This window comes from Nannospalax galili, unplaced genomic scaffold, assembly GCF_000622305.1.
Source record: "Nannospalax galili isolate Female #2095 unplaced genomic scaffold, S.galili_v1.0 scaffold660, whole genome shotgun sequence".
Lineage (NCBI taxonomy): Eukaryota > Metazoa > Chordata > Mammalia > Rodentia > Spalacidae > Nannospalax > Nannospalax galili.
In genome coordinates, this window is record NW_008349073.1 from 2,541,425 (window position 1) to 2,558,108 (window position 16,684).

At 42.3% G+C, this 16,684-nt stretch overlaps 1 protein-coding gene across 2 annotated transcripts in view; it reads right to left on the minus strand.

Annotated features, from left to right (window-relative positions):
- Snd1 (staphylococcal nuclease and tudor domain containing 1) overlaps nucleotides 1-16,684 on the minus strand; it is a 462,156-nt gene that overhangs the window by 107,014 nt on the left and 338,458 nt on the right. For both annotated transcript variants that reach the window (XM_008846394.3, XM_017801419.2), the window contains one exon: nucleotides 1,988-2,097. In XM_008846394.3, the coding sequence (XP_008844616.1) occupies nucleotides 1,988-2,097 (110 nt within the window). The remainder of the gene's footprint in view (nucleotides 1-1,987; nucleotides 2,098-16,684) is intronic.

The following is a 16,684-nucleotide window of genomic DNA, read 5'->3' on the forward strand; positions in this document are numbered from 1 at the left end:
AGAAAGATAAGTATCAGCTTTGGATTACACCAGGGTTCTGTAAACTCATATGGCAGAGGCATCAAAAAAGGTAGAGAAAAAAATGACAACTTTTTCACCAGTATTAACAAATACACAGATAAAGGTAAGGTCATAATAACCATGTGGAAGTTAGAGAACATTGGGCCATGTGCTCCTTTTAGTGGTCAGTATTCGAATACTGTCCTTTTGGATATTACCTGGGAGCCAAAAACATGACCAGGAAGAAAAGTAACTGGGAAATAAGATCTGGAAAAGAAAGAAAGGGAAAGAATCCCCAGGAGATGTGAAACAACAGGTAAATGACTCTGATGAGACATCTGATATAGATAGTAAAATGTCTCTCACAAGGGTCTTAGGCAATCCAAGGAAAGGTTTCCTCCCCTGTCTAACCACAAGAAACAAGCAAAATTGGTTGCTCTTTCCTCTGTAATATCTTTAAGTCATAAACTGCAGTGGACTCATCTGCTGTTTCCAAGCTACAGTGTAGTTCAGTATCTAAAGGTCCACAAAACCAGAAGGAAATCCTACAGAATTTGCTCCTTCTATTTAATCTCTGAGACACTGAAACTATAACAGGTTCTGGTAGACAACTAAAATATAGATTCTTAAAACACTAGCAGGGGTGCTGTGGTGTGTACTATTTTCAGTTGATGAAAAGTTCAAACTATATTGTGTAATTACAAGATGGATGTATATATGTGTGCGTGGGTGGGAGAGGTATGAGTATCAAGGACTTCTGCTTCCCAAGTATAAATGCATATTAACAAAGACAAAAGAGAGCAATGTGAATTTAATGAGATGATTAAGCTGTGCACATCACAGCCACTGTATGACCAGCAAAACTGATGTTGTATTATCTAGGTAGTTGCAGTTGATATTTGGGAAGTGGAACCAAAATCTCTTGAACAGAAGATTCAGGATTTGTTTGGCCAAATTTGTTTGTTTTATGAAAATGAGAAGGCAAGTTCTAAAGAAATCCCAAAGAAGTGTCAACCAACAGCAAGAACATTGTTGAATTAGAAGTCAAAGTGGTGGTCCTCTTGGGGCCTGGGTAGGCTAACACCAGCCCTGAGAGCCAAACTGTTCTCTCATTATTCCCACAACTAATATAATTGCAGGCGATTCAAAGGAAATGAGATAATGGAGTTTCTATACCAGTTTTTCTAGCTCTGAACATCTTGAAGAATCCTGTTCTCAAGGATCTAGAGAAACCCATGAGAGAAAGCCCCTAGGAGTACATAATCCTGAGGGGCTATTTATATTACAATACTCCATGAAAACTGAAGAGACCTGACAGATTGGACCATAAATGGAAGGAAGGGCAAAGTGCCAAATTCTAAGCCCCAGCCTAGTGCCCCCCTGCCTTCTCTTGTGCTTGCCTAGCAGGGTGAATGGATGGAATGCTCCTAGAAAGAAGATGGATCTGTTGATGAACACGAGTAAAATTAGCAGGTAGAAGGGCACCATAGCAGCAAAGAGTCTAACTCCTGCCTATAAGAGCCAGCCCAACAGGCAGAAACAGAAATACAATTAAATTAAGTCAGAAAACCTGCTACAGAAAATGTAATTACTCAAAGATACAAATAAATGTTCAAGAAAATTGGCCCCTGACAGGGTTAGTCAAGCTTCTAAATCCAGCTGGAGGCAGGCAGCTCAGGCTAATTCACCAAGGAGGAGGACTGAAAAGCTCTAAGCTCTCTGCATCAGGATCCTGGCTGAGCTGGCCTCATGTGCACCATACATCCCAGGCCACCAGTGAAGAGGAACAATTTGGGCCAACTGACCAATGATGCAGGGCTTGAGGAAATAAGATGTGGGCAGACTCAAGAATAGCTCATGGATGTGCAAGGCTGACTGAGCAAAGGAAATGCAACAGACTGATATTTGATATGGCAGGAAATTTCAAGACCAAAGGAGCTGGATTGTTTGCTCCTCCCCCACAAAAAGCCACTGGGAAAAGCCCTACCTCTCTCTGTAGCACGAGTTCCTTGGTGAAAAGTGTGGCTTCCTCGCTGAATGGCTCTCCTTCCTGCACCAATCCTGGGAGGTTTCGGGCTCCTCTGGGACATTCAATGCCTGTATCAGAAGAAAAAGAACAACTGTGAGAAAGTGTGCAGGAAACACTCCCTGGCCCACCTCTCCCAATCTGGGGTGAATCTTCATCATGCTCCCCATTGCTCCTTCCAGTCCCTTAGTCTTATGGCTTTAGCCATCACTTATATAAAGGCAGAAGAAAACAGAATACTGATGAAGTATTAGATGTCTAGAGCTAGAAACACCTGGATTCATATCCTATCACCATTTATTACCTTGTGACCTTGGCTAAATTACTGAACAAAGGCTCAGCTCCCCATTTGTAAAACAGACATAATAATACATCTACTTCCTAAGAATGCTGTGTAACCCAGGAGAGAGTATCCATGTAAAATATTACTACAATGCTGGCCACTTTAGTTATGATTACTATTATCTTTATCATTATCATTCTTAGCAATTCACATGCTTAAAATCTCAGTTTCCTTTGACCCTATAACCAGCCTCTAAGATTCATGATGACAGAAACCTATCTTTTATACTTTTTTTTTGTATTGAATAATGGTATTTTATACAAAATACATGCTCACCGATCAACTTAGACCGCCTTTTCTTTCTTTGATTCAATCACTCATTTTAAAGATACATTTATTAGTAACAGTAGCCCTTATGTGACAGACCATGAAGTATGACAGACCATGAAGTATGTTACATTTTGTTATCCAGGTAAGACATAAATATTTCAAAGTAATTCATACTTCAACTTTAATTATGAAGGAAAAACGAACTAGGCTAGAAACAGACAGGAATAGAAAGTGATAACAATTTGGAGAAAAAAAAATGATGACAACTTGGGGGAGGATGCATTTGGTATCACAGTCTCTAATCTCTGGCTGTCCCTCATTTTGAAGTAATGCCCTTGGCCTGAGAATGCTACCTTATCCACACAGATAATATAGAGATGAGACTTGCCTTGGGAGGTCACAAGTTTGAGGAGCTTGTTTGGGGAAGCAACTGCACATGTCTGGGTGGGGCACCCAGGGGAGAAGTCTCACCACTGACTGACATGTTCATGAGTAAAGTTGGGTAGCTGTTCATGTTTCTGGCATAGAGTCAAGATCTCAAAGCCCAGAAGAAAGGGAATAGACTACATGCTTGGTTCTCAACAGATGCAGAACTGAGCTTTCTCCCTGAGCCTCCAGGCCTCTGGTAGAAGAGACCATGCAAAATGAAACACTAGGTAGGAAGGGCAGGAGCAAAAAGTGAGTTTGCAGCAGGGGACAGCTGCAGCTGCAATAAGGCAAATGGTTCACCTTTGCAAAAATGTGACAGCAGAAGGCCCCATGCCAACATCATGTGGCTGGGAAGATCAACAGGGCTGCCCTAGTCTCTACACTTTGGTATCTAGTGGAGAAGAACTCAAAAAGACAGCAAGAACCCTAAGAGCTCAAGGGCCTGAGATTAACCCTGAGGGGAGAGATGAGGCTAGAGCAAAAAGGAATAGAAGATAGCCCGTGTTTTTCACAACATCAATAGCCAAAACCACTTTTCATTTTAGATCTGCAAACTAAGCAAGAGGACAACTGCCAGGGAGAAAAATAAATGATTTTGTTGAACTATTTTGCCACAAACTCATAGATAAAGCATTATTGCAGAAGCAAGAATAAAGCAAAGACAAGTGTTCAGTCTGTTTCTGAGCCTCACAGAACTGGAGTGCTGTGGGTTGGGCTGCTAGGTACTAGGGACCAGAACTGGGACAAGCAAGGTCAGTAAACTGGGCAGCAGAAACCAAGAGGGAAGAATTATTTTCTAGCAGGGCCTCCCAGATTTTACAGCCTCACTAGTGAAGTACCAGCTGTAGTCCTGTGTCACTCTTTTGGTTTTCCAAACTAAGAAGGAACTGGTCAAGCAGCTGAGATCCCAGGAACACTTTGAATCTTGGTGACCACCAGGTGATGAAGTTGAGGAAATATGACAACTCAGCAGGCCCAGGTAGTTAAGCAATTCAAGCAGAAATGCATTTAAAACATTTTTCAGAAGAGGGTCCTCTGGGCCTGTGGAAACCAAGACCGTTTACTCTATGGAGATGAAAAGAAACAAATATTTTGCATGTTGCTTCTCTACTTCCTAGCAGCTGGTTGCAGCTTGTTAGGATGAAGAAGACTGAGCAGGTTTTCTCCACCCCTTTTAAAGTGGAAATAAGTGAGCATCCATTCACACCAATGCCTGCCAGACATAGGCAAGGGAAGAAAAAGAAATGTCTCTTGGACTCTTTTCCTCTGAAGTAATCCCTTGCTAAGGGACAAGGGAATTCAATGTGGAATACCAAATAGAGAGCAGGTAGGAGAAGAAGAACCTGTGACCAAACCAAGGTTCAGAGCCAGAGCCAGACCAGGAGGAATTTTATGACAGTGACACCTACAGATAAAAGACAGTGTAGGCCTTCGATATGACTCAGAGGGAAAAGGTGCTTGGTACCAAGCCTGACAACCTGAGTTCAATCCCTGGGACCCACAAGGTAGAAGAGATCAACTCCTGTACACACTGTCCTGACCTCTACAGATGTGGCCTGGTGCATGTGCATGCACTGATACACCGGCATGTACACAACAACCACTGTAATAATAATAATAAAAAAAGATAGTGTAGATGAAGGTTTTTGAGACTTTAATTCAATTTTATAAAATTTCACTATTTTCTGTATGTGTGTGTGGCGTGTTTGCCATAGTGTGCACATAGAGGTCAGAGAACAACTTGCAGGAGTTGGTGCTCTCTCTCCTTCTTGGTAGTAGGTGGCCTTACCCACAATTCGCCAGCTGCATATACGCATTTATATATGAGCATAAATACCTATATATAACTAAGGGTCCACAAAACAAGGACATCTTAACTAAATAAGTTGCATAACTGTATAGTCTACTCTGGTTCAGTAAAGACAAAAACCAAGATGGCTCTGGCATCGAATACTTCGAAGACTATAGTGGGGACAACAAACAACTTAAGAAATACTGAAAGTGAGGTGCAAAGACAAAGCTGGAAGGCAGGCAGAGCCCCATGGCTTTGTAGCAGGAAAGGCCACTCTACCTGAAGGTTTACCAGGCTTTAGAGACAAGGAATACAATGCTGATGAATAGGAGACTGTATCAGTTTTAACCTCCAAAAGCCAGAAAGGGAAGTGGCTGTTGCTGCTGCAATCCAAGTGAACACATGCTCCAGCAAGAAGTGGTCTGTGTCCTCTGCCTAGGGGTCAGGGAGCAAGCAGTCCAGGGCCCACTGCACCTTGCTTCAAACAAGGCCTGCACGGCTGGGCTGCTGTCCTAGCTGTGCCACTTTATCACAAATAAACAGGACTTTGAAAACAGGGAAAAGGAGAAAGAAAATAGGCAAGAAGAATAGTTAGTTTTCAAAAAGTGAGCTAATACTGCAGAGGCTGGGCCAGGCCAGGTGACGAACAGTGGAGAGAGCTCTCAAACTATGGGGCACCTTGGACTGAAAACAGGGAGTTCTAGAAGCTCTCCCAGGCCAATGAGGAGGTGCCTGTAATTTTAGATCCTGCGTATTATCACTGCTGGATGCCTTTTCATATAATGCATGGGTGTGATGATGCGCCACCTCAGCTGTGTATCCAATTCCACAGGCGTAGGATAAGTTATCTAGCTTATCGTTGACCCTAACAAACAACTCAAGAAACAAAAACTTTGTTTAAATAAAAAATTAAGGCTGGGTGTGGCAGTGCTCGCCTTTAATCCCAGCACTTGGGAGGCAGAGGCAGGCGGATCTGTGAGTTCAAGGCCAGCTTCGTCTACATAGTGAGTTCCAGGTCAGTTGGGGCTACAGGGGAGACCCTTTCTTAAAAAAACCAAAAAAAAAAAAAAAAAAAAACCCAACAAAAAACCCCTAAAAAAATCCTAAGTGTTCTTGATCATTTTCCTTCCCTATTATAAGCTATGGTAGAATGAAGATCTGAACAGATCTCAGCAGATCTGAAAGAGGCTGGAGAAGAACACACTGTCCCTTCCAGCTCCACATGGCTCCTTGACTTCATAAACCTAAAGGTAAACCTCGTTACTTTCATGTGCTTTCTAGCATATATGAATGTTTGACAAAGATTAAATAAAACAGCATAAAAGAGCATTTGCTTGATTTTGAGTGCTCAGGAAGCAATGTGATGTCAGGATATCATGGCTCTGCTTCTGTTTCACCACTAAAAACTATTAAATGTCACAAGGCTCAGTCTCTGCCTGTGATAAGAAAGGTCTGCAAGGCCTCACATGGCCATAAAATCCTATCATTTTGGTTATCCCATTTTGAGCACCCAAGGCTTGACTCCTGAAATATAGGGTATTTCTTTTTAAACTTTAAATGCTGGACAGAAGGGTAATCATTATTAAAAAATTATATACTTAGAGACATTGACTAACTAGCTCAATTAACAAAAAACACTTTGGTCAGTCAGCTTTGGAACAAGAAGAACACATTCTTGTTAATGACAAGATAATGGCTACATAAGAGATTCTATCGATGGTCAAATAAGGGTTATGTATCACCCTGAATATTTTACAATGTATGTTGAATTTTGTGATTTAAGCTTCAGGACTCAAAATATGTCTGTTCTTTCCCGAACTGCACAGTGGGAGCTAAGGAGAATTACGGCAATCTGCTTTGCCTAGAAGTGACGGCTTCCCAGTGACCATTAGTCCAGCAAATAAGCCAGGCATTAGCAGAAGAGAGCTAGTGGAAACAAAAACCAATTTGAAGGATTAGTCAGTGATGCTGACTGCATGTCCACTGTTGTCTCACTGCTGTACCTGACAGCACAGAGTGCAGAGAGCAGAAGGCAGGCAGCAGAACCTGCAATCTGCCTGCTTGGGATCCTTACAAACCACACAGTTCATCTGAGCCTTCCTCCCGCCACTTCATTGATACTAGTCTAGTCCAGGCCAGCTAGTATATGGAAAGGTAGGGAATCAATATAAGAAAGACTGTACCCACGAAGCTCAGTTACCACCTAGAAAGTATTTTCCTCTACTACTATATAATGTATGTTAGTGGTGACTGAATTTGCCACTATAGGTGAGAGAGAATTGGATGTTAGGCAGATACATGCCTGCCTGTAGGTTGAATGTTGTGGCTAAACCAATCATGATCTTATTGTGCCCATATCACATGGGCAGATATGTCCTACTGCACATAGTCTTGGCCTTTGTTCTCTTTCTTCCCTCTCCACAGCTGGAAATGGAAAGCAGGAACAGAAGGTGGGGTGGCAGAGAGGGAATGACAGATCCCAACTCCAGGAATGGTCAATCTGTAGTTAGGCCAGAAAAAAGAAAAAAAGTTTTGAGGGATGAAGTGATGGCTCAGCAGTTAAGAACACTGCCTGCTTTTGCAAAGGACCCAGGTTTGGTTCCTAGCATCACATGGTGGTTAACAACCGTCTGTAACTCCAGTTCCAGGGGAATCTGAAAACTTCTATCTGCCTCTGCAGGCATTACACACATGTGGTATACTTACATGCATGTGGGCAAAACCCTCATACACTTAAAATAAAAATAAATGATTAAAAGAGAACAAAAAGCTTTGTCCTAACAGAAATGGTAGATACCAGGTGAGCCTCAGATTGGACCAGGAAGTACCATGCATAAAAACATAAGCCCGCTGAGGAACCAGAAGGAGGTAATAAACAGGGAGGTACCCTGTATTAACCTCACCTTGCAGGTTCTAGGATCTGTGAGACCTGATCCTACTTAGGATCCTGTGAAGGTTTTCATTGACATTTCCATAAATCTGTTCTTTCCCTTCACTGTCACCATGAGCGCTGAGAATCTAGTATCTTAAACTGCAGAAATTGCTTCTGAGGGTGGGTACTGTGTCATAGTAAGTTTTTATTTTTCCCTACACCAGACACACTGCCTAACACCCAATACATTGTCAAATGACAAAGTACATTCTCAAATATTGAATGAGTACTGCTGAAAAATACCATGGAAAAGAAATAGAAAGAGGAAGAAATGGCTAATGAATTATGGAGGTTGCAGACTTTAACAGATCTAGAGTGATCCATTTGGAGAACAGAGGTGTTTTATGTGAATACCAGAAGAGGGGCCGACAGAATCCTTAATGATATATACCTCATTCTCTCATGGTTACATAACACTTTAAGGATGAGAAACAGTGGAGTATCCCCCCTATGGGGTCTCTGAAGCATCACATTGGAGAACACGGTTTAAATCCAGACACATAGTAATCAACCCTGAGTAGCACTGTCTGAGACTTAAGCTTGGGGCACAGCGGAGATGCTCAGCTTCCAAAGCAACAGAACAGCAAACAATTCCCACGTATGACCTATGATCAGCCCTGGAGGCTAATGTGGACATGTGGAAATGCAGAAAACTGGAGCACACTAAAAGAGAGCAAGAGAAAATGACTCAGGGTGGGGAGGCCTGCCTTTAAAGGGTGCTAAATCTGTATAGCTTGGTGACTAAGAGGGTGACACGATAACAATCTGCAAATATTTGAAAGGTGTAAACACCAGAAAAGAGGGGGAAATGCTTAGCCTGAAAGCAGGGGGTATAATTATTAGGGGAAAGAAAATCTGAACAAAATATTGGAAAAATAGTGTGGGGATGACTACTGGGTTATAAATAAGTTTCCCAATGTCAATGAAAATGCTGTTATTCAATCCTAAAGCTGAAAGGTGGTCAGCCACTACATCCACCCCTTTGCTTACAGTGAAAGCAGCCTACACCTGTCAACTGTGACTTTATTTTCTGTGTTTAGAGAAAGACCTCTTTAATAATATTCAAGCCTAAGCACCTCTGCTTTAAGTGCTGCTTGCTCCCTGGAATTAACACAATTTTTCCAACTATGGAAGAGACTGAAGAACAGTTCTGGTGGGACTTTTTGAACAAAATCCAGCTTTATCTGCTAGCAACATGCCTAGCAGATAAAGTAGTTCTAGTGGGCTTGGGTACAGACACGAGGGACAGACAGCTAGGACAGAGACTGCAAACCATCTTATCTAGTGGGTCGTCCTCCTCTCTAGTCACTACCACCCTAGGCAAGTTTTCCAGATGGGAAACTATGGGCACCTCTCCCTTCCTTCTGTATACACAGCCTCCCTGGAGGAATTGTCAAGGACAATGCAAGGCCAGGGAGAACACCAAAATAAGCTTCCTGTCACACTGATTGCACTCCAATACCTTTGCCTGAGTTCCTGCTGCTGCAGCTTCTCAATTTATAATCCACAGGCTCTCTACAGAGTTTTTACCCCGATTCAATTAGTTCCATTTCTGTACCTTCCCCACCTTTTAACTCGCCAACAAACAAAAGTGAAAAAAACCTACTACACACAGAGAGCATAGCATTTAAACTATGTATTTAGGTCTCTCTCTCTCTCTCTCTCTCTCTCTCTCTCTCTCTCTCTCTCACACACACACACACAGTGCTTTTAGACAATGAGTCTCTTCCTAGATATCAAGACCAAAATCCCTCTCAATCATTAACACAAAAGGCAGAGACAGTCAAGCTACCTGCATAATTTTAAGGAACGTGGTTATCACTTAAAAGTCAAATCAGTTCAAGCTGTTGGTTTTCAGAACTGTATACCTGTCATGAACCAAAACCCTGTTCTCAAGTCTTGGTCATAGGTGTTAAAGGAATTTGGAGGTCTTATGTTGTAATTGCTGTCAATGAATCAGTTAACAATTGAAAATTGTAAGTCATCAAACTTGGCGCTCAACATTTTGATGTTCCTAAAATGGTCCAGAGAGAAGGGTAAGTGGGGTGGATCAGCTGGCTACCAAGAGTTAGTTCTGTGTGGTATCAGGTCTCCATTTATATTAAAAAGTTTCAGATATAAGAATCTGGATTTTACATTGCCTCAAATTCTTTATTCTTTCTTGTTCTCTAAACCTCTACTTTGTTTCCTCAGGGGAAGGTAGCATCTTGTGGGCCAACTTTGGAACATACCACTGCTAAAGCTTTTTCAATGATCAGAGTAAAGGGATAAAAGAAGAATGAAGGACTCCTAATTAAAGGGATCAAACATCTTAGGTAACTGTAGTCAAGGGAGTCAGAACTGGGCAGGAGCTAAGAATAAAGCTGTTTTTAGTTTATAGTTTTTAAGGATAGATTTTTATTAGCTTGTTATGGTTTTGTGATGTTTGATGTATCTGTTGAAAGACCAGGGTCTGAAGTTAATTGGGCAGAGGAACAGTAAGACAGTCTTCACAATGCAGTGGGAACTCTGAAGAAAGGGAGGGAGAAAAGCGGAGGGCTAGCTACAGAACATGGCAGAGAGCTGGGCTGTTAACATGCATTAGGTTTCTCTGGTAGTTTGTTAACCGATCCCCTTTCTGTAGTCAGCTGAGGTAAGGGATGCACCAGTTTTCTTTCCATCTCCAGTATATGGCACATGGTGGATGCTCAGTAATTATTTGCTAACATGGATGCCAAAGAAAAGAAAATCTAGTAGAAATACAACAAAACTGTTACATCAATCCCCACTCCTGAATTCTGTATACATAAGAGTTAATATCTAGAGAATTAATGAGAAATTCTAGTAACACTTATTTCCAGGACTTCAAGGTGAGCGTGTGTTAAATGCAAATCATTGGCCATTGTAAGTGGAAGAGACAAGGAAGGGCTGGTTTAGAGGCTTGACACTAGATTTCTCATTCTCAGTCTAGCTGGGCAGTATGTAGAACCATCTCCTCCAAACCTGATTTACAGCAAGCTTTAGATACCAAAGAATCTGCCCCCCAAAGGAAGAAAAGCTTTTTGGATAGAGCTGGCATAGCAGATAACAATCAAGCCTGCATTGGAATAGCCTTTTATAATTCTCCCCAAGATTAGAAAACTCAAAAATGAGTTTCAAAGAGAGGAAAAAAAATTCTCCCTGATTAATGAGGCCTTTCCCTGCACCCCAAGAGCACAGCTGTAAAAAACCTGGCCAGGTTGCCTTCGGTGTTTGGGGAAGGTGGTAGGCTGTGGGATTCCCAACATACATGCTCAATTGGGGGGCTGCTATAAGCAGCAGCTGCAATAGTAGTAGCATAGAACTACTGGGCATATTAAGATTTGGAACCCTCTAAATCTGTCTTCCCTAGAGTCTCTCTCCATTATCCACATCAAATACTAGCCCCATCTTTTCATCAGTGGGCAGGAAACAAAAACCCCACGGTCAAGAGGTAGAGCTACAATGGCCTTTCAAATGACAGAGATCCTACAAGGCTCTGCTTTTATGTAACACAGGCTGTGGAGACAGCATCTCACCAGAACAAACACTCTGCATCTGAGCAAGAGGGGGAGTTGGTTTCTATGAGAACCTCAACTTTGCTTTTACCGACTTATTTTAAACACAGAACTTTATCTTTGAATCAAATAGAACTTAGATTTTTCTTTTTTCTTTTTCATTTCTGGCACCAAAGGGTTCCCTGTCTTGGTCTCTTTTATCCCATGCTAATGGATAAAGAAAAAAATTTGAATTTACCATTCAGGCTCTGAGAGTGATTAGCTTCAGGGAGGAGAGAAAGCCACAGGAAATACCCACGTGGATCTAGTAAGTACAAGCTTCCAGAAGGTATTCTGGCACACGCCTGACAGCCAAATGCAAAAGCTACTTACTTGCATAAATTTAGAGTGACTTTTCTAAACCAGGCTGTGTTGTGTTATTTGAACAAAATGATTTTGAGATGTGTTCAGTGCACTTCCAAACAACTGCCTTCCTTGAGGTTTCACCCCCCAAAAAAGTGCTCTGGGGTCCTTCTCCTGAAGAAAGTGAATTCCAAATGTCTAGAAATCAGTATACTCAGCTAGTGGAGTGGAGCAAGAAGAAAGACAGTTCGTGTCAGAAATACCAAGGCCCAGAAATGGTGAGAATGAATAAAAACCCAGAGCAGAGAACTAACTTTAAAGAAACAAAAAGAAAATAAACAACCAACAACCAGGAAAGCAAAGGAGTTCTGAAGTGAAGGTTCTCAAAGAGCACAGACTGATGGTGGGCACACAGATACATCTTGTCCTGATAAGTGAAACAGCTGCATTCTGGGCTGAGAGCAAAGAATGACATTCTTTTCTCTTTTCTTTTTCAGACAGTCTCCTTATGTAGCCTGGGCTGGCCTAGAACTCACAATCCTCCCGCCTCCACCTCCCCAAAGCTGAGCTTACTGGCTTTGTAGCAAACCTGGTGTTTTTTTGTTTTCTTCTTCCTTTCTTTTTGGTTACCATACTCTGAAGGAGGGGTCAACAATGTCCAGAGAACTAAGGCTGCTCATCACCTGTTTTTGTACAACTCAGCAACTAAGACACGATTTTTATACTTTTGAATGATTGAGGAAAAAAAGAAAAAATCAAAAGAACATATTTCAGTGTCCATGGATGAAGTTTTATTGGAAGTTGGTGACACTCACTTGCTCTTTATGGCTATTTTCATGGTACAAAGACAGAGCCAAATGATGGGACAGAGACCATAAGGCCTAAGAAGCCAAGTATTATTCACTGTTTGTCCCCTTATAGAAAAGTTTAACATTTGCTGTTAAACAAACAACTAGGCAAGGCAGAGTCCAATTCCCAGAATTAGGATTAGAGTAAATAGCCTAAGAATATAAATTATACTACTAATAAAAATACTAAAAACCGGGGCTGGAGAGATGACTCAGCGGTTAAGAACACTGGTTGTTCTTGCAGAAGACCTGGGTTCAAATCCTAGCACCCACATGGCAGCTAATAACTGTACGTAACTTCAGTCCCAGGGGATCTGATAGCCTCTTCTGACCTCTGCGGGCATTGCACAACATGGAAGCACTTACCTACATGCAGGCAATACACGCATACACATAAAATAAAAATAATAAAATTAAAAAAACCAACAAAACAAACCCAAAACCCTTAATGATTACACAATCTAGAAAGTAGAAGAAAGGGAAACATGGCTTAAAGGACACTGAGTTGTACAGTATTGACGGGAGGTGTGTGCCCTCCACAGTGCTCTCTTAGGCCCTGTGCTGTGGTGTTTCCTGCCTTGTACTTGTGAGCACTGTGCCCTTTTATTCAAGACTCAGATTCCCCATGTAAAACACTCTCTCAAATTCAAATCTTAAGCATGATCCCATAAGCAACTGACATCCTTTGTCCCTCATAATAGCTGTTTCCCCCTACCTCCCACCACGCTCTCTATGCACAAGTCCTTGCTCCTAAACTTCATACTCAGGTGGTCTTCCTACTAACAGGACTTAGGAGTTCTACTGGATGTCTTGACAGTATATTACATGATGTCAATCCCCCTTAGCTTTTCTCTAGTGGTTATTCCAGGTATCAGGGCTGTATGATCTGTCTCCTGTTGCCTTCCTCAGTCATCTATGTTCCTGGGGCCCTCAATACAGGGTCTCATGTAGCTTGAACTCACTATGTAGTCAAGGATGACCTTGAGCCTCCTGCTTCCACCTCCCAAAAGCTAGGATTACAGGTGAGCTTGTCCACATGTGATTTGTGCAGCACTGGAAAATCAAACCAAGGGCTTTGTGCATGTTAGCCAAGGCTCTACCAACTGGGCTACATCTCTACACCCCTTGGGCTCTGTCTTTTTATTCTCATTACTATCCCCATCCATTGTCACCTTTACAACATGGTGATCACAGAGGCTCACAGTCACGCTATCCTGAACTATCCTCTAAACACCATTTCCAAATGTCTGACAGAGATTTCTCCTTGGGTATCCAACTAATACCTCAAATTCAGTATATCTAAGCCAAACTCTTTCTCCTCCTATGCTCCCTTTTCTGTTTTAGCACCACCACCTTCCCAGGCTGGAAATATTACTCTTTGCTTCGTCTGTACTCAGCCTACATGAGCCAGTGACTGCCATATACTAAGAATTCCATTAATTTCATCTCATAACTCTTACTCTCAATCTTAAACATAACCCTCCTTGTTGAGACTCCCGACTTCTGGCCAAGAATCTTCTCATCTCCCTGCCTGCTCTCCATTTCCCCCTATAGTTATTTATTTATGTTTTTATATGCACAGCTACCAGAATAATCTTCCTAAAGTACATGTTTTGCTCAAAACCCTTGAGTGGCTTCCTATGCTTTACCAGATAATATAAGAACTCAACAATCTGACATTTGGGCCCTGTAGGATTGCATATAATTCCTTGGACTATATAAAACATCCACTACCCATCTGACAGCCTTCAAATATTTGAAGACAAGACATCTATTTCTTCTCATCTTCATGTCTTATTTTCTCTAGGCTAAACATTTTCAAGGTCCTGATGAGACAAGAGTTTTGATTTCCTGCTATCCCATTCTTTTTCCTCTTTAAACCTATATAAGATAAAGGGAGTCTTCTGTCTGGAAATATTTTTCTGGTTGATTTAATTAAAAAGGTCTGAAGTGGGTGTGGAGTATACAGTGGGGAGCATTCTCCTTCTGCACTGCTGAGAGCCAATTTCAGGAGTTCAGACATGTGGCTTTAGGACATACTGAGGGAGGAGATGGAGACAGCATAAGATTCTTTCCCTGTGACTATCTATGTCTTTAGAATTCTGCTCTAGGGTAGAAATTGCAGTGTCAGAACAGGACTCAGTCGCTGGCCCTCCCTAGACGTGAGGAGGTGGGGCCTGTTCTTTCAGAGGCTTCTTGCCTCTACTGGCCCCCTTTCCAGTCCATTTCCATTCTCCATCTCTCAGCAGCAGCCCTAGGCACTGTGGAGACTCTGGTGGTAGTGTGACAAGCAGCCTATTCATTTCATTTTCTCATTCAACTGCTCTGGGGATAAAAAGGAACAGCAAATCCAAACCACTGCCCAGAATCCACTTTGCAGAATCCAGGGAAAGACTGTTCTACTGAAGCAATTATTTCCCCTGTTTGGAAGACCTGAGGGAGAAAGAAAAGACTTTCTGCATCTTTTACTTTTCACTAATACCACAACACTGCAGCAAAGACCATTTTAACTACCAGGGCCAGTGCTCAGGGAAGGCACAGTGTACACTTAGTAAGGCTTTTAGCTCTGTCACAGAGGGGCAATAGGGAACAAACATACTAGAATTTAAATTATGAGACAGGACAGAAAGCTTCAGTTGGGAAGGAGGAGAGAGATGGGAGGCCAGTAAGGGAGAAAAAGAAATCAGATTCTTGACAGACCAGCTTCCTGGTTCTTTTGAAGCTGCCCTTGAAAGATGAACTTGAGCCACTAGGCCATGCCTATTGTCCAGGGTCAGAGAGCTGCCCTAGCATGCTCATCGTTGCATGACTGAAGGATGGCTTGGGTGGGAGCCTGCCAAAAACTAGGGCACTTAATAAGCTTGGGGGGGTGTGTACACAGGCAAGAAGTGGCAGCCAAATGTTTATCAGGGTGAAACTTCCTGACACAGCTCTGAATCCAGCTCATGCCCTGATAATGATGCCTGATGCTTAATGGCAGACAAAGGATACAAGTAGAGGGGGAGAGAGAGAGCATAGAAGCATGTGTGAGTATACATATATATGTACTCATGCATCCAAGGAAAGGGTGGGAGAAGTAGAGGGGAAAGAAGAGAAGAGGGAAGAGGAAGAGGCACAGAAGAAATAGGAGTGGCTTTTCCTAGGGTTGCAATCACCTGCAGGAACCGAACATTGGAGATGACAGCTGTTACAATGACCCTGGTCACTCAGAAAGCTTGAGATCTGTCTGTGGCTACCTACCACAGGCACAGTGGGGATGTCTACAGTGGAGTGCAGCAGAGACAGCCTCAGCTGAACTTTTCAACCTCACTCATACTCTCTGGGTATCAAGTCTCATTCCTGGGATAAGAGGGGGCATATGCTGCCTGGTCCTCCAAAGTCCTGTACTGCACACCTGCTTCTGTTCACCATCCTGAGCTCTTGGGTAGATGCTAGCTTTCTCATTCACATACCTTATTCTTTGTCTACCACACCTAAGTCTCACTCTGTGTCAGGCCATTTTTATCCAGTATCACAAACAGAAATAAGATACATTAGCTAGAGTCTTTGACTCCAGTTACTGGAATGTTAGAGATAGAGACATTTCTACCTCTCTCACACATATGTGTATGCATGCAAGCACAAGTACTGCCCTCTCTTAAAGTGTGCCACCACCCAGGTCTTTCCTACTATGCTTTGTGGTTGTCTATTTGATGTAATAACATATTTGATATAATAACACGTGTCCATAGGTTTGGTCATTAAGATTATTAAGTTTACATTCTCTATGAATATAAAACAAAGCAAAATAAATGTGGCCAGTCCTGGACAGGGTTCTTTCTTTCTGGGTTCTGCCCTCCACAATTTATCAAGTACTTAGACATCCCATGGTCCAAATGGAATCCTCTATGTCAGAAGGCAATTAGATTTCTGGATACAAGAAGTGCTCAGGCTATGCTCAGGCTATATAACTCTCTCTCTCTCTCTCTCTCTCTCTCTCTCTCTCTCTCTCTCTCTCTGTCTCTCTCTCTCTCCCTCTCTCTCTCACACACACACAATTCTCAGTCCCCAAACCCCAAGTACCTTCTCTGCTTCGACTATTGGACTCCTAATTCCCATCTCCATTTGCCAGTCAGTGGAGAGCAGTTTATGAGTGGTGATTAAGCCTTGACCTAGGAAGCACCTGAATGGTAGAGGAGTTTTAAGCA